Source organism: Schistocerca gregaria, chromosome 2, assembly GCF_023897955.1.
Source record: "Schistocerca gregaria isolate iqSchGreg1 chromosome 2, iqSchGreg1.2, whole genome shotgun sequence".
Taxonomy (NCBI): domain Eukaryota; kingdom Metazoa; phylum Arthropoda; class Insecta; order Orthoptera; family Acrididae; genus Schistocerca; species Schistocerca gregaria.
The window spans coordinates 506,412,149-506,431,392 of NC_064921.1; the positions used below are offsets into that span (position 1 = coordinate 506,412,149).

General features: G+C 41.1%; 1 protein-coding gene across 1 annotated transcript in view; it reads right to left on the reverse strand.

Annotated features, from left to right (window-relative positions):
* LOC126328907 (cytoplasmic dynein 2 heavy chain 1) overlaps positions 1-19,244 on the reverse strand; it is a 906,666-nt gene that overhangs the window by 545,711 nt on the left and 341,711 nt on the right. The window contains exons 22-23 of the mRNA XM_049996078.1: positions 1,444-1,559; positions 1,097-1,251 (exon numbers count right to left, since the gene is read on the reverse strand). Of these exons, the coding sequence (XP_049852035.1) occupies positions 1,097-1,251; positions 1,444-1,559 (271 nt within the window). The remainder of the gene's footprint in view (positions 1-1,096; positions 1,252-1,443; positions 1,560-19,244) is intronic.

Below are 19,244 nucleotides of genomic sequence, written 5' to 3' on the forward strand. Positions count from 1 at the left end.
GCAGTACAGAATTTCTGTGTGAAAAGAAGACAAGATGTGTGTACCAAAACATAATAACTAAGGAACAGGAGAATTTTTAAATTGAGGAGACATGTTAAATTGGGGAACCAAGGTACGAAATTTGGAAACTGAAGTCTGTATTAGTAATTCAGGAGTTTGTATCAGTCAAGTTAATCTATAGGTCTCAGAAATGTGCACACAGAATAATAACATTTTTAAAATATCAAAAAATATCAAGTACACAAAACCCTGCTAACTCCTCTGTGCTAGTACTTTTCTTTCCTTTTTTCTATGAAATGCATAAGATGTGTAACTCACTGGGAAAGAAAAACACAGATTTCAGTAGCCTTAACCATTGTGAGTAATGTGGAATAAAACATATATTTACATTAAATGAGTTACAGCTATAAACAGTGATGACCAGTAACTTTTAAAATATTTATTATCTGTATTACTAGTTCTGAGACATTTCTGGTTACCCTTAGGTAAAGACATAGAACACTAGCACTTTTTCAATTAAAGCAAAATTCTGGGTACACAATGTGATTTCTAGTGCCCACATGAACTTTAAATAATAATAATAATAATAATAATAATGTAAGTCATCTGAACATTATAACTGTATACGAGTAAAAAATTATTTCAATCTATTGATGGAAATAAATAAATATTTCAAAAAATGACTGCTGCTACTCGTAGCTATAAATTGTACTCTGGACTTACATATTTCTAGAACAGTCAGATCACTGAATTGAATTCAAAAGGTACAATCCTGAGTAATAAATGTGGACCTTACTGCTCTTCTTTCATGCGCATACAGTAACTGAAGGAGTGATTAAAAATGCCTTTATCTGACCTGTATTAAAATAACAAAGGCATGATGATAACTTTATAAAACATACCATTTCTCCTCACACTTTAAAACAGAAACTGCCAGACAACTACATATATGTATCATTCAGTGACAAGAATTAGGCAAAAAAAATACATATTCTATAGTGTCATCAGCCAATTTCCCAGACATATGACAGTTAATCAAGACAAGTTCCAGTATAAAGTATCACAATGTTACAGACAAACATTGAGGCATATATACCTTGTATGTATCAATTTCTTGAAGTAATTTCACAGTTAGCCCTGAAGTTTCCACTCCTGACTTAAGTCGTTGCTCCCAATTTTGTAGAAAATCCTCAAAGACATAACTTCTGCTGCGGAATATTATCCACTCAGATTTTGACATCTCCTGAAGTCCTTGAATGACAATGAGTAGTAGTAAGATGTGACAATAATCACAAGGAACATAGCAATTCTAATGATCGGCATATATTTCTATTTAGTCAAAACAGCATGCTGTTCTTTCCAATTATGTAACAATCATTCATTAATTACACCATAATCATAATGGACAATTTACCATTTCTTTATTGCCTATGCAAAACTCACCACTGTTGAATTCTTCAAACAGAGACCAAAGGGTCTCATGCCTGCCAATATCAGCTTCAACCTCTTCACATATATTAAACTTCGGTTCCTGAATAGCAAAATGTAAGCAGTCTGCTCTGTAAAAAAGGGAGAGAGAAACAATTTTATCCATTTATACAACACTATTTCCCTAATCTGATCAGGAGGTAGACCTCTCACTGATGTGTAAATAATTAATGCTCATTTTACCAAGTAACTCCACCATAGCAGGTCCCACAGAAAATTTACCAACATGTTCATCTGCATTATACTCTATTCGGCTATGAAAAATGAACACTGTTGAAACCAGATAGCAAGTCCTTGGAAGTAATGGATATGTGACTTTGTAGAAGGCTAATAACAAACAGCTGAATAAAAAGAAAAACCAATTAAGCTGTAAAAAGGGATCAATAAGTGGAGAACACTTATAAAAACTATTTTCAAAAGGATAACTTTTGGACATTTACTGAGACACAATAGTTTCTGACAGACATACTGGAAAGAAACGATTAAGAAAGAAAACCATGGGAAAATGAAGAAAGAAAATAGTCAAATATCTAGTGGAAATAACAAAGTGCCAAAATTATGAAGAAATGAAAAGGACAACACAAAATAGGGGAGCACTTCTGCAGTGATGCGCCATAGCCTGTAGAAAAAGATGATAATCATTATCATGCAGATGACTCTGTGACTCAGTACCCCTCACAACTGGAGCAACTTAATTACATTCTCCACCAGGGTTTTGACTATCTATCGCCATGCCATGAAACAAGAAATGTCCTACCCACTGTCCATTCCATCCCTCCCATACCACACACCAAGCCCACAGAATATCCTCGTCCATCAATACACAATCTTTGCTCCCAGCCCCTTGCCTCACCCCTGTAATAGACTTACATGCAAGACCTGTGCCATACAATCTCCCACCACCACCTACTCCAGTCTGGTCACAAACAGAACCTACCTCATTAAAGGCAGGGCTTCCTGTGAAACCAATCATGTGCGCTATAAGCTGTCTGTCCACATGAATGGCCACTGACAAACTGTGGCCAAGAAACAACTGGACCACCCAGTTGCAAAGCATGTCTCCCAACACGATGTTCTACACGTCAATGACTGCTTCACAACCTCTGCCATCTAGCTCCTTCCCATAAATATCAGCTTTTCTGAATTGCACAGGTGGTATCATCATCAGTTATCTGCTATATTAGCAGGTCCTTTGCCTCTTCATTTTCTGCGCTCCACTACTTCTTTCTTAAGGCTGCTGTATGTTGTACCGTCCATCATGTCATCCAGTATCTGGAATCTCTTCCTTCCTCGCTTCCTTTTCCCTTCTACATGACCTTCTAAAAGTGTTTTTATCAGTCAGTCATTCTTTCTTAATATATGCCCAATCCAATTTCTTTTTCTTCTCTTTATTACATCTAGTGGTGGTGGTGGTGGTCGATATGGTGTTATGGGTGCTCAACAGTGTAGTCTTTAGCGCCCGAACGGAAACAACAACGGACGAGTGGCACTAAAATGCAGCAAGTGCAAAAATAGGACTAAAATTAAAGGTGAAAGGCTACATAGGCAGTTTGCACGTCAACAGTTGCAAAGTGGAAAGCAGCACATAAAGAGGATAACTGCAAGAGAACGTAGGGGAAAGGGTTAAAATGAAACATGCCACATCTTTGGAACTTGCCTATTACAAGAATAAAAAGGAGTGGTAAGCCACTCGGCAACACACTAAAAATTCCAACCTAAAATTTTAGGCTGAAGCCCAGAAATATCACAGTACCTTAAAACTTTCTTGACACTCGCCTCGTCATTGGCTAAAATCGAGGGCAGATCCCCACTAATATTAACTTCCGCCCTGACAGATCGATATAAATCACACTCAAATACAATGTGGCGTACTGTGATTCGTACGCCACAGGAATCACACAACGGGGGTTCCTCTCGCCGTAGTACGAAGGCATGCGTAAGAGGACAGTGCCCTACGCAAAGATGTGTAAGGGTCACTTCGTCACGCCTAGGTGACCGGCAGGAGGAACACCACGACTGGATGGTGGGTTTCACCAACCGTAGCTTATTTTCCCTCACCGCCAGCCATTCCTCCTCCCACAATTGCATATACTTCCGCCGCAGTACAGAAACAACACCTTGCAAAGGAATAGAACATTGTGTCACCTCCGGTAATCTGCAGGCGTCCTTGGCAACTCTATCAGCTTGTTAATTTCCCCGTATGCCCACATGCCCTGGCACCCAGCAAAAGGACACTTGCTTGCCCTGTCGTTGGAGGATGTACAGCTGGTCATAAAGCAGCTGTTCCAACTTCTCCGCTGGGTACAGGTTCTGCAGTGACTGTAATGCGCTCACTGAGTCAGAGCAAATTAGGAAGTTTTTGCCCTGAGTACACCGTATCTGCTCCAATGCCTTCAGGATCGTGTGAAGTTCTGCGGAAAAAACAGTGTATTCCTGGGGAAGGCGAATCCTGATGACACGTTCGAGGAACATTACTGAGCAGCCAAGAAAATCCCCCTGTTGGGATCCATCAGTGTATACTACTGTAAAATCATGATGCCTATCTAAAATATTAAAGAATAAAGATTTGAAAGTAAAATCTGATGTACTGTCTTTCTTAAAATTTGCGAAATCTAAGATCAGTCACGGCCTCTGGAGGAGCCAAGGTGGATATCTGCTCCAACCTCGACGTGACACATTAAAACCGGCCACACCCATCTCTAAAATGCAATCCTTTACACAAAACCCATAGGGCCTTGTTGCTCGTTAACGGTTGCAAAAAAGCCTTTCCAGTGGAGGCCGAGCAACAGTGTGGTATGCAGGTGTGTATGGTGTGGATATAGTTTGATAGGCCTGGCGCACCATTAATAGACGTCGCCGGAGGCGAAGTGGCGGTTCACCTGCCTCTGCACACAGGCTCGGTATGGGGCTCGTTCTGAATGCCCCAGTGACCAACCGAATCCCCTCGTGGTGCACCACATCCAACAGCTTCAAATAAGTGGGTCTTGCAGACCCATACACTATGCATCCATAATCAAGCCGGGACCACACGAAGGCTCTGTAAAACTGGAGCAGACAAGTCCTGTCTGCTCCCCATGTGAGGTGACTAAGACATTTTAAAATAGACAGTGCCTTAAGAGACCATTTTTTCAGTTCCTTAATGTGTGGCAGCCACATAAGCTTAGAATCAAAAGTGAGGCCCAGAAACTTCACCTTGTCTTTAAAATTCAGAATGGTGTCCCTCATCCGCAACTCAGGCAAGTCAAAAATGGAACAAGAACAGTTAAAAAGAACACACACAGACTTATCAGTTGAAAACTTAAAACCACTCTTCTGTGCCCATTCATCCAAACATCGCAGAGTGAGTTGCAACTGATGAGACATCGTTGCAAGGCTTGAAGAAGAGCAAAATACAGAGAAATCGTCCACAAACAAGGAACACTGCACAGGACTTTTCACAACAGACGTAATACTATTAATAGCAATAGCAAAGACAGCCACACTTAAAACACTACCTTGAGGGACACCGTTCTCTTGTTCAAAGCGACTAGACAGTACGTCTCCGACTCGGTACCGAAAATAATGTGGCGACAGGAAGGAATAAAATTCGGAAAACATCCACGAAAACCCCATTCGTGGAGCTGCCTGATGACAAGATGCCTCCAAGTAGTGTCCTATGCATTTTCAATGTCAAAAAATATTCCCAACAGGTGATGCTGGCGCAGGAAAGCCTGTTGTATGGCCGCCTCCAGGAGGACCAGATTATCAAAGGTGGAGCGATACCTCCGTAACCCACACTGAAAGCGACTAAGGAGTTGTCTGGATTCTAACATCCAGACAAGGCGGCGGTTGACCATCAGCTCCAAGGTCTTTCCCATGCAGCTAGTGAGGGCAACACTACGGTAACTACCCGGGCACATGCGGTCTTTCCCAGGTTTTAAAAGAGGAATTAAAATTGCTTCACGCCACGAGTCAGGGAAGTGACTGGACATCCAAACTAGATTAAAAAATCGGAGGAGGATTTCTTTATTTCTCCCTGTGAGGTGCCGCAGCATGCTATAGTGGATTCTATCCTGACCAGGGGATGTATCGCGATCCCCACACAATGCAGAATTCAGTTCCCACATGGAAAATGGGCAGATGTACTCTTCTGTATTGGATGAGCAGAAGTCAAAACTGCTCCTCTCAGCAGCCACTCTGTGGGGCTGGAAAGCTGGATTCTGACTGGCGGTTGCAGTAACAGCTGCAAAATAAGCTGCCATAGACTGGGCAATATCTTTTGGGGTCGTTTGGAGAGTACCATTCCACATTATAGCAGTCATAGGGCACCTCCCACCTCTCCCAGAAATCCTCCTGATGGTCTCCCATACAATGGAACTTCGTGTAGAACGATTAATGGTGTTAAGAAATTGCTGCCACGACCTCTTCTTGCTTCTCGTATAATCCGACAACACTTTGCCCTCACCACCCGAAAAGCTGCAAGGTTCCCTACGGTTGGCCGGCATTTGAACCTACGCAGAGCTGACCGCCTAGCCCTGATTGCACAGCTGCACTCGTCTCTCCACCAAGGGACAGGCTGCCGCTTCGGTTGTCCCGTGGACTGTGGGATGGACGCTTCACTGGCGCGGTGGATCACTTCAGTAATATGATCCACCCATTCCTGGACACTGACCTGATGATCAAACTGGGTGAGTTGACTATACAGTGCCCAGTGGGCACCCATCGATGCGGTTTCCTTTCCGGTTCCACTGTATGTGGCAAGTGAATCCGGACGGGGAAGTGATCGCTGCCGTGTAAGTCATCAACTACTTCCCATGCAGCAGTGTGGGTGATGGCTGGAGAGCAAAGCGATAGATCAATGGCAGAGAACGACCCAGTTGCAATGCAAAAATGCTTGCTTTGACCTGTATTTAGCAAATAAGCACTGGTAGACAGAAGAAGCCTCTTAATTGCTCTACCCCTGAAGCAAGTACTCACAGAACCCCAAAGCATATTGTGTGCATTAAAATCACCACAGAGGATGAAGGGGAGGGGGAGCTGTGTAAGAAGATCACTGAGAGCCTCTTCGTCAAGCACATCATGTGGGGGTAGGTAAAGTGAACATACTGACACACATGTACTAATATTGCAACTGCCTGTAAATCCGGTCGTGAGGGAGAGAGGTGAGGAGTGGTAGTCTGTGTTGACGAAGATACCTACTCCTCCTCGAGCTCTCTGTCCACTCAGGTCGTCCTTTTTGTGGAGGACATAACCACGTAGCTCAGGGGTGTATGTTTCACTGAAATTTGTCTCTTGCAGACATACACACATAGGTCTATCCTGAATCAATATACGTAGTTCCTCCACATGTGTCCTGAACTCTTGCAGGTTCCATTGTAGTATGGGAGCCATCACGGTGGTTGTATTACATCTAGTAACTGTCTTTTCTCTCCCACTCTTCTCAGTACCTCTTCATTTTTTACTATGTCCATCCAACTTATTCTTTCCATCCTCCACCAGGTCCAGATCGCAGAAGCCTCCAGTCTTTCTCTGTCTTTCTTCCTCATAGTCCATGTTTCAGCGCCATATAGAAGAACACTGCATACAAGACATTTTATGAGACTTTTCCTGAGTTCTCTGTCCAGACCGCTGCAAAAAATTCTCCTTTTCTTATAAAACGCCTCTTTTGCCATAGTTATCCTTGTTTTAATTTCTGTAGCACACTTCCAGTTGGTGTCTATCCTGCTTCCAGGATACTTAAAATTTTTCACCTGTTCTATTATTTCTCCATTCAGCATAATTTTTATTTCCTTATTTCCTCCTAGTGTCAATACTTTTGTTTTATTTGTGGTAATTTTCATTCCATATTTTTTTCCGTTAGTTTCAACGGTGTCCATCAAATCCTGTAATTCTTTTTCCCCTGTGGCTATAAGGACCATGTCATCAGCAAACCTCAAACAACCTACTCTTCTTCCTCCAATTTCTACGCCTTTGCCATCTAATGAGCATTGGTCAATCATATTTTCCAATTGGAGGTTGAAAAGAGTAGGTGATAGACAGCATCCTAGTCTTACTCCTTTTCCTAGTCTGATCCAGTTTGTATTTTCTCCCCCCACTTTAACTGAAACTTTTTGATTAAGATATAATGAGTTTACAGGTCTTCTGGTTTTGCAGTACACTCTCTTTTCCCTCATTACAGTCGCCAGCTTGTCCCAAACCACACTGTCAAATGCCTTTTCTAGATCGATGAAGCACATATATAGGTCTCTTCCTTTTTCAATAAACCTTTCTCCCAAGATTCGTAGGAGCCCTATTGCATCTCTGGTGCCCGTATTCAGTCTAAAGCCAAACTGCTCCTTGGCAAGATTCTCCTACATTAATTTTTCAAGTATTTTATTAATTATTCTCAACATCACTTCGTTTGCATGTGAAATGAGGCTGGTTGTCCTGTGCTCGCTGCATTTCTTGGATCCTTGTTTTTTCACTAATGGAATCATTACTGTTGTCAGAAAGTCCTCAGGCCATTCACCACTGTCATATATTTTATTACATAATCTCAATATTCCTCTTATTCCACCTTAGTTCAAGCATTTTAATATTTCACCTGGTATTGTATCTGTACCTACTGCTTTGCCATTTTTCATTGCAGCTATGGCAGACTTTACTTCTTCCATTATGATGGTTGGTCCTTTCTCATCATCGCTTACACTGTTGAATGATTCAAGTTCCAGAGTTTCTGGTTTGCTATTTGTGTCATATAGCTCTTTTAGATATTCTTCCCATCTCTGGAGGACATTATCACGATCTTTGTACACTACCTCTTTGTCTTTATTCAAAATTTCCATAGTAGCACTTCCTGCTCTGTTTTGTTCCCATGTCATAGTCTTTACTCTGATGTATAATAAGTTGTACCTTACCTTCCTGTCCAGTTCTTCAATTTCATCACATTCCTCTTTTAGCCATTTTTTTCTATCCTGCTCTGTTTCTATTTGCAGTTCATTATTTAACCTTCAGTATATCTTTCTTGTATCTTCAGTGCTCTTGTTTTCAATTTTCTTCTCTCCTCCATCTTGAAAATCATGTCTTGTGCGACCCATGGTTTTTTTTACCTTTTCCCTTTTACATATCCTATATTTTGCTGTCTGCCTTTAATGATTCTTTCTTTCAGCATATTCCAGTACTCGCTGGCATTATCAGGTGGTTCTTTGTCTCGTAATGTGGTTAGAAACTCATGAGGCAGCATTTCTGCAATTTGTTCTTTGTTGGATCTTATCTTCTCTAGATGTCACCTTCTTCAGTTTTTTTTTTTTTTTTTCATTCTTATTTCTATTTCTGACATAAGTAAGTTGTGGTCACCATTAATATCTGCACCTGGTAATGTGTGCACCTTCTTGATTCCATTCCTATACCTTTTTTCTACCAGTATAAAATCGATTTGGTTTCTCTATTTATCCCCTGGTGATTTCCAAGTGTAGAGCCTCCTCTTGTAGTTCTTGAACCACGTGTTTGCCACTATCAGCTGCCTTTCCCTGCAGAAGTCAATTAGCCATTCACCTCTATCATTTCCCTTTCCAAGACCATGACTGCCTACCATAATGTTTCCCTCTTTCCCTTTTCCCACAGTGGCGTTCCAGTCTCCCATTACTATTTTGCAGCATTTTTTTTATTTTCGTCCATTATTCTCTCTATTACACGGTACGTTTCCTCTACAATTTGGAAACAGGTGGGAACTCTCCCTTAAATATATCCTATGTTCCTGTAACCTTCCAGGCCTTGACCTTCGTTACTCATTGTCCTTACCCATCTAGCCCCTTCCCTGTCCCTATTCCAGCACCAGACAGCCCTCTATTCCACCAATGCACCCAATTTTTTTACTTCTCTCCTTTTCCACTATCCCCCCCTCCCCATCGAATCTCCCACCTGCATAGATGCCCTATCCCCTCTCCAACTCACCCCTGCATGCTCCCACTAGTAGCAACTCACCACCCCCCACCCCTATCCTGCTATCCCTCTGAAACCCTGCTCCAGCCTCCTCCTCATCTCCACCAGGGTGCTTCTCCAATCACACATTTTTTTTTTTTTTTCGCTCAAAGCTAATGTTGTGACAATCTTTTTGTTGTGGCTATCTGTAACTCAGCATCTCCACTGCATTGTGAGTAGCAACTATCCTTTTCTTAATACTTAATTAACTTTTTCTTGCACAAAACTTTCTTATGAAATACAAATGTCATCTTGTTACTTCATGAGTAGATAAATAAATAATTCTTTGGGCTTTCCATTCCTAGAGCAAGCTACATATCACTGCCCATGAAAAAAGCATGATTCTTTCAAATTAATACCATAAGATCTTAAAGTTTGTTCTTTGTTTTCTTTATAATGATACTAAATGCTAATGTAACTGGAAATTGCAGTCTTTTGAAATGAAATGTTAGTTTGGTAGATACAAGCAGAGTCCTCAAAATGAATGCTGTTTTTTTGTTTATCTTTTCCTGAAATTATTTTTGCTTCTATTATATTGTTTGATAACTGTTTATAACAATTTCTTATTTTGAATTTTTAAATTAATGTCATTATCTACTTCATTTCTTACCACTAAAATGGCTCTATCAGCCACCCAACTTGAACAATTATGAACTATGTTTGGCAAAACTTCATCTATTAATTCATTTGGCCTGCTGACAATGTTACAAAAACCACTATTAATTCATTTGGCCTGCTGACAATGTTACAAAAACCATTCAAAAGGTTCAATTTAGCCAGTTACACAATCAGCTGGGTGAGGGCATTCAGTAATTTGTAAGAGTCTTTTGACAAAATGTTTCGCTTCTTCATCAATGAAAATATGAACCCTCATATTTGTTCTTAACTGTACCTTCCTCAGTCAAGACCAAATGAATGATTTCTTCAAAGATACACTGATTTTATTTGCTGGAGATGATATTGTAATAACTGGAAGTGTTTGCCAAAAATATCCAGAATATGTAAGTAACACACCTCCCATTAATTCCGGACTACCTTGGAGATCTAGAACATTCTTGAATATTCTGAAATATCATATAAAATTTTGGAACATTCTTCAACATTCTCAAACATTCTATAGGAAGATTTTGGTCAGTCTTGGTCACTTCGCAAAGCTGCCTCGTCATCTTCAAATAATTCCCACACTGTGATGCCATGAATACCTCTGTGCCTCTCCAAGTGGAAGACTGCAACCTCTTCCCAGGATGCCACCACACTTGCTGATGATGCTCATCTGGGATAGTGCAGCACAGTGATTCATGGATCAATACAATTCCATTCCATTCATTGGCAGTCCATGCCTTCTGGTCACTGCACCACTCCAAACACAGCCATTTGTGTTGTGGAGTTCATGGAAGCCTGTGCATGCCATGGTAATTCTTTAATCCGTCTGTCACTAGTGTCTTGCCAGTGGCGTGGGATGGCAGAGAATGATGCATGGAGCCTACTACTAGGTCTTGGATTGCAAGTGCATATGTGAAGAGGTTACAATGTGGTTGGTGCACGAAACAGCAGCCCTCTCTTGTAGTGGTCAGACACGGCCAACTAGAATCTCGACCATAAACATGGTTGTCCTCGTGCTCCCATGCAGCCCAATCAGAGCTGATCCCATAAGTAAAGTGCACAATTATGGAGAAAGAACTTAATATTGAAATCAACTTTAACAATGATGGCAGTACACTATCACCTATAATATAAGCAGCAAATCAATGAAAAGTGACATTTCAGATGATCCCTTTATCAAAAGTAAATGTAAATGGCATTAAGTGATGTAACGGGATTGTAATGAAAAACGAAATCCTTATTTCACTGGAATCATGTCGGATCTGGATGAATAAATCTAAATTAAAAAGTATTTTCTTTGAAAACACAACATTCTTTTGGGAATTCATTGTTTCAGTCAGTATGTTTTGCACAATCAGAAACAGCACAGTGATTGATGGTAAAATGTAGAGGTAAACTTTTAGAGTATTAAAGATAGTTTCAAGGATTCCCAAGTTTATGACACTGATTTCAATAGGAAGTTTACAATAGTTGCTGATCCTTATCTATACTCACAAGGTATAATGCATAAATAATAAATGTGATGTGTTATGTTGCATACAGGCACAATTAAAAGACATTATACACAAGCTTTCAACCATAGCCTTCATCAGAAAAAAATGAGAAACACATACAATTCATTTACACAAGCAAGCACACTTCACAGACACATAACCACCACATAACTGTGTGTGTGAGACGTGCTTGCTTGTGTGAATGAATGGTGTATGTTTCTCTCTCTATTTTCTGATGAAGGCTGTGGCCAAAAGCTTATCTGTAAGAGTGTTTTAATTGTGCCTGTCTACAACTTTATGTGTCTTCTTTATGGTAAGTACCAGTCTACCTTTGTGCAAGCAACGTTTTCTAGAAAAATGAGGTAAGTGCCTCTACAGCATGGTCAGGTATGTAAAACTGTTGTGCCATGGGGAACAAGTGAAATCCCACACTGTGTTGCTCTATGGTGGACAAAAAGAGATCTAGTTACAAGATGTTACAAAACAGTTACATTCATGTAGAGTTATATAGATTTTTTATGTTGTATATTGTCTAGATAACATTTGTATGATACATGGGAAGAGGGAAGTGACTCACATGGTGCAAAATATTTTCAATAATGGAATAGTGCATTAAATACAAGGTGTACAACTTTGCTTCCACCGTCCACTGGTTACACATGTATCATTCAAAATACCTTCTATCACTGGCCACTACTTTCTCCCATCTTTCAGGCAGTGTACAAATCCCATGTCGAAAAAATTGTTCATCTTTTGAAGCGATCGACGAATCAATTCAATTTGTGACTTCTTCATGAGATCGGAAGTATTGTCAGCCAGGCCATGCACCATTGATCTAAACAGATGATAGTCAGAGGGAGTAATGTCTGTAGAATACGATGGATGGGGTAGGACTTCTCATTTTAACGTTTCCAAGTACTATTTGACCTCTTCTGCAATGTGGGGTCGAGCATTGTCGTGCTGCAAAATCACTTTATCATGCCTCTCACTGTATTGTGGCCGTTTGTCTTTTAATGCTCTGCTCCAATGCATTATTTGCATTCAATAATGAGCACCTGTGATTGTTTCACTTGGTTTTAATACCTCTAAGTACATGACGCCAAGCTGGTCCCACCAAATGCAGAGCATGATCTAGGAGCCGTGAATATTCAGTTTGGCCGTCGACGTGGAAACATGGCCGAGATATCCCCATGATCTTGTGCATTTAGGCATATTGTAATGAACCCATTTTTTATCCCCAATCACAATGCAATGCAGAAATTCCTTCTGTTTTTGCCTCTGAAGCAACTGTTCACAAACACACAAATGCCGCTCAACGTCTCTTGGTTTCAGCTCACAGGGGACCGAAGTTCCTTCTTTCTGAATCACGCCCACAGCCTTGAGACATTTTGAAGTGGCTTGCTGTGTCATTCCCACTAGTCATGCCAATTCTTACTGAGTTTGAAGTCAGTCTTCACTCAGCGACATCTCCAATTGTGCATTTTTGAAAACATGCTCTCTCCCACCACTATGCCGGTCTACTAAGTTAAAATCACCGTTCTTGAAGCATTGAAACTACTCACGACACATTCTTTTACTAATAGCATCCTCCCCATGAACCATGGACCTTGCCGTTGGTGGGGAGGCTTGTGTGCCTCAGCGATACAGATAGCCGTACCGTAGGTGCAACCACAACGGAGGGGTATCTGTTGAGAGGCCAGACAAACGTGTGGTTCCTGAAGAGGGCAGCAGCCTTTTCAGTAGTTGCAAGAGCAACAGTCTGGATGATTGACTGATCTGGCCTTGTAACAATAACCAAAATGGCCTTGCTGTGCTGGTACTGCGAATGGCTGATAGCAAGGGGAAACTACGGCCGTAATTTCTCCCGAGGGCATGCAGGTTTACTGTATGATTAAATGATGATGGCATCCTCTTGGGTAAAATATTCCAGAGGTAAAATAGTCCCCCATTCGGATCTCCGGGCGGGGACTACTCAAGAGGATGTCGTTATCAGCAGAAAGAAAACTGGCGTTCTACGGATCGTAGCGTGAAACGTCAGATCCCTTAATCGGGCAGGTACGTTAGAAAATTTAAAAAGGGAAATGGATAGGTTAAAGTTAGATATAGTGGGAATTAGTGAAGTTCGGTGGCAGGAGGAACAAGACTTCTGGTCAGGTGACTACAGGGTTATAAACACAAAATCAAATAGGGGTAATGCACGAGTAGGTTTAATAATGAATAGCAAAATAGGAATGCGGGTAAGCTACTACAAACAGCATAGTGAACGCATTATTGTGGCCAAGATAGATACGAAGCCCACACCTACTACAGTAGTACAAGTTTATATGTCAACTAGCTCTGTAGATGATGAAGAAATTGAAGAAATATATGATGAAATAAAAGATATTATTCAGCTAGTGAAGGGTGATGAAAATTTAATAGTCATGGGTGACTGGAATTCGGCAGTAGGAAAAGGGAGAGAAGGAAACGTAGTAGGTGAATATGCATTGGGGCTAAGAAATGAAAGAGGAACCCGCCTGGTAGAATTTTGCACAGAGCACAACTTAATCATAGCTAATACTTGGTTTAAGAATCATGAAAGAAGGTTGTATACATGGGAGAACCCTGGAGATACTAAAAGGTATCAGATAGATAATATAATGGTAAGACAGAGATTTAGGAACCAGGTTTTAAATTGTAAGACATTTCCAGGGGCAGATGTGGACTCTGATCACAATCTATTGGTTATGACCTGTAGATTAAAACTGAAGAAACTGGAAAAAGGTGGAAATTTAAGGAGATGGCACCTGGATAAACTGAAAGAACCAGAGGTTGCACAGTGTTTCAGGGAGATCATAAGGGAAAAATTTACAGGAATGGGGGGAGAGAAATACAGTAGAAGAAGAATGGATAGCTTTGAGGGATGAAGTAGTGAAGGCAGCAGAGGATAAAGTAGGTAAAAAGACGAGGACTAGTAGAAATGCTAGGGTAACAGAAGAAATATTGAATTTAATTGATGAAAGGAGAAAATATAAAAATGCAGTAAATGAAGCAGGCAAAAAGGAATACAAACGTCTCAAAAATGAGATCGACAGGAAGTGCAAAATGGCTAAGCAGCGATGGCTAGAGGACAAATGTAAGGATGTAGAGGCTTATCTCACTAGGGGTAAGATACATACTGCCTACAGGAAAATTAAAGAGACCTTTGGAGATAAGAGAACCACTTGTACCACAAACTTCTCCTCTCCCCAATCCTATTCAATACTTCCTCATTAGTTATGTTATCTACCCATCTAATCTTCAGCATTCTTCTGTAGCACCTCATTTCGAAAGCTTCTATTCTCTTCTTGTCCAAACTACTTATCGTCCATGTTTCACTTCCATACATGGCTACACTCCATACAAATACTTTCAGAAATGACTTCCTGACACTTAAATCTATACACGATGTTAACAAATTTCTCTTCTTCAGAAACGCTTTCCTTCCCATTGCCAGTTTACATTTTATATCCTCTCTACTTCGACCATCATCAGGTATTTAGCCTGTCTCATATATCTTGCTCACCAGATGGTAGAGTTTTGTCAGGACTGGCTCTCCCAAGGCTGTCAGTAGTTCTAATGGAATGTTGTCTACTCCCGGGCCTTGTTTTGGCTCAGGTCTTTCAGTGCTCTGTCAAACTCTTCACGCAGTATCATATCTCCCATTTCATCTTCATCTACGTCCTCTTCCATTTCCATAATATTGTCCTCAAGTACATCGCCCTTGTATAGACCCTCTATATACTCCTTCCACCTTTCTGCTTTCCCTTCTTTGCTTAGAACTGGGTTCCCATCTGAGTCCATCTGAAATCTTGATATTCATACAAGTGGTTCTCTTTTCTCCAAAGGTCTCTTTAATTTTCATGTAGGCAGTATCTATCTTACCCCTGGTGAGACAAGCCTCTACATCCTTACATTTGTCCTCTAGCCATCCCTGCTTAGCCATGTTGCACTTCCTATTGATCTCATTTTTGAGACGTTTGTATTCCTTTTTGCCTGCTTCAATTACTGCATTTTTTATATTTTCTCCTTTCATCAATTAAGTTCAATATTTCTTGTTTTACCCAAGGATTTCTAGCAGCCCTCGTCTTTTTACCTACTTTATCCTCTGCTGCCTTCACTACTTCATCCCTCAAAGCAACCCATTCTTCTTCTCCTGTATTTCTTTCCCCCATTACTATCAATTGTTCCCTTATGCTCTCCTTGAAACTCTGTACAACCTCTGGTTCTTTCAGTTTATCCAGGTCTGATCTCCTTAAATTCTCACCTTTTTACAGTTTCTTCAGTTTTAATCTACAGTTCATAATCAATAGATTGTGGTCAGAGTCCACATCTGCCCCTGGAAATGTCTTACAATTTAAAACCTGGTTCCTAAATCTCTGTCTTACCATTATATAATCTATCTGAAACCTCTCAGTATCTCCAAGCTTCTTCCATGTATACAACCTTCTTTTATGATTCTTGAAGCAAGTGTTAGCTATGATTAAGTTGTGCTCTGTGCAAAATTCTATGAGATGGCTTCCTCTTTCATTTCTTCCCCCCAATCCATACTCACCTACTACATTTCCTTCTCTCCCTTTTCCTAGTACCGAATTCCCGTCACCCATGACTATTAAATTTTCATCTCCCTTCACTATCACAATAATTTCTTTTATTTCATCATACATTTCTTCAATTTCTTTGTCATCTGCAGAGCGAGTTGGCATATAAACTTGTACTACTGTGGTAGGCACAGCAAGGCCGTTTTGGTTATGTTCCAAGACCAGATCAGTTAATCATCCAGACTGTTGCCCCTGCAACTACTGAAAAGGCTGCTGCCCCTCTTCAGGAACCACACATTTGTCTGGCCTCTTATCAGATACCCCTCCATTGTGGTTTCACCTACGGTACAGCTATCTGTATCGCTGAAGCACACAAGCCTCCACACCAATGGCAAGGTCCATGGTTCATGGTTCATTGTGATATAAAACTAATAATCTACAGGGTGTGGTAGATAAGTAATGAGACTGGCCGCCGCGTGGCGCTCCAGTCGCTCGCAGGGCGGTCTCCACCTGTACGTCACGTGGTGGGGGATCTGAGCTAACAATAGAACCGGTTCGCAGTCGCGTCGGAGCTCTGGTGCAATGAGGGTCGAGCTTCACATATTACGTTGTTTGTGTGCCCGTGACACTTGTGAAAATGCTGAGGATGGATCGCTCGATAGAACAGCGGTTTGCAATCAAATTTTGACTTTCGCTTGGGCAAAACTGCTTCGGAAACTTTTGCTATGATTACCGAGGCCTGCAAAGAAGACTCCCTATCAAGAGCTCAAGTGTTCCGGTTGGAGGGAATCCGTTGAAGACATGGAACGATCTGGACGCCCTTCAACGAGTCATGTGGATGAAACGGTGGCCAAAATGAAAGAACTCCTGGACTCCGATCGTCGTTTAAGTCTCAAATTGATCGCCGATGAGGTCTCCGTGAATAAATGTACGGTTCACCAAATTGTTACGCAAGATTTGATGATGAGGAAAGTTTGCGGAAAATTGGTTCCCCGAGTGCTCACCGCCGAACAAAAGCAACAACAACTGCACATTTACTGTGAGATGTTGAATGATTTGGAAAATAATCCAGACTTTTTAGACAGTGTAGTAACATGCGACGAATCGTGGACATTCCAGTATGACCCGGAGACGAAAGCCCAGAGCTCGGAGTGGCACACACCGGCATCCCCGCGGCCGAAGAAAGCAAGAATGTCAAAGTCCCGCATCAAGACAATGTTGATTGTGTTTTTTGACAAGCGGGGGTTAATTCACAAAGAGTTTGTCCCTCAGGGGAAGACTGTCAATGCCGAATTCTACAAAGAAGTCCTTCAGCGATTGCACAGAGCCGTCAAATGGAAGCGACAGGACCTTGCTTAACACTGGCGTCTCCACCACGACAACGCTCCGGCACACACAGCGTTCCTCGTGACCTCCTACTTGACCCGAATTGGAGTTGAAGTTCTGCCACAGCCACCATACAGCCCTGACTTGAGTCCTCCTGATTTCTTCCTTTTTCCGAAGGTCAAAAGATGCCTGAAGGGTCATCGTTTCTATGATATTCCAAACATCCAATTTGCTGTCACGAAGGCACTAACTGGGATAACTCAAACGGACTACAGTGGGGCCTATGAAGCTTGGAAAACGCGCTGGCAACGTTGTGTCGACGCCCAAGGCGAGTACTTTAAAGAATATTAACGTTTTGTACAAATTGGATCAATAAATTTGTTTTTCTAGACTGGGTCTCATTACTTATCTACCACACCCTGTATATTAACCTGTTATTCCAGCATGCAAACAAAAAATGTTAGAAAGTATTTTTATGTCTAATAAACACATCATAATTTAAATTCCATTTTGCAATCTCAAGATAATTGTGAAATCTTGTGAAATTTAACTTCAGTTTTCTCAAAATTAGAAAAGTGTACTTATATTACTTTGCTTCTGACCCCTCTAACGTAATATGAAGTTGGAGAAGTTGTCCAGGACTTACTAATGAACAGAATACTAAGAGCACCATGATGGTTATGGAATTTGAAAATATTTTTAATTATTACTCTGATGACAGTACAGTACATTCCCCTCTGGCGTTGGCTGAAAAACTGATACAGCAGAGAAACCCTTATAGGTTAACAACTGTCTACAATTTGAGATACCTTCCATGGAAGAAACTAAAAACCAAGATAAAGGTACTCAAATTCCCCATAATATATCAATAAACCTATGACACCCTTCCTACACACCTTAATCAAATTTACATTTACCAACAACTACTTCACATTTGAGGGGCAGACATACAAACAGATCATTGGCACAGCCATGGGAACCAGGATGGCTCCTTCCTATGTCAACCTTCCCATGAGTCACTCGGAGTGGCCTTTCCTGGGATCCATAAGTCTTCAGCCCCTGGTTTGGTTTAGATACACTGATTACATATTTACCTTCTGGACTAACAGTGAGGCTGACCTGCTAAATTCCTGGAATCTCAGAGCACCCTCTCCCAATTAAATGTCACATAGTACTATTCCGAATCCCATTCCACTTTTCTTGATGTTGCTCTCATCCACACCAAAGACCAGCTACACACTTCTGTCTACATTAAATCTACCAAATAACAACAGTACTTACATTTTGACAGTTGCCATCCTGTCCATGTCAAATGTTCCCTCCCATTGAGACTTGGCAGCTGAGGCAAACGTATTTGTTCGGTTGCAGACTCTTTACAGCAATACACCAACATTCGCACCTCAGCCTTCACTACATGTAATTACCCCACCAGCTGATTTAAAAAGCAGATTTCCCAGGCCATCAAAAAACTTCGGAGGACACCATTGGTGACTCAATATCATCCTGGTCCAGAATGTGTTAATCAGCTACTTCAACATGGCCATGACTTCCTAAAATCATGCTCTGAAATAAGAGCCATTCTGTCTGAAATTTTGCCCACCACACTTAGAATGGCTTTCCATTGCCCTTTCAGTCTCTACAATATTCTTGACAGACCCCATACTTTTTCTGGAAAAACATACACTATCAAAGGGAGAGCAACCTGCAAAATGACATGTCATATACCAGGTGTTATGTAAACAATGTTCGGCATTCTACATAGGCATGATTACCAAATTATCAATTAGGATGAATGGGCATAGGCAGAGAGTGTATACTGGCAACTCACAATATTCTG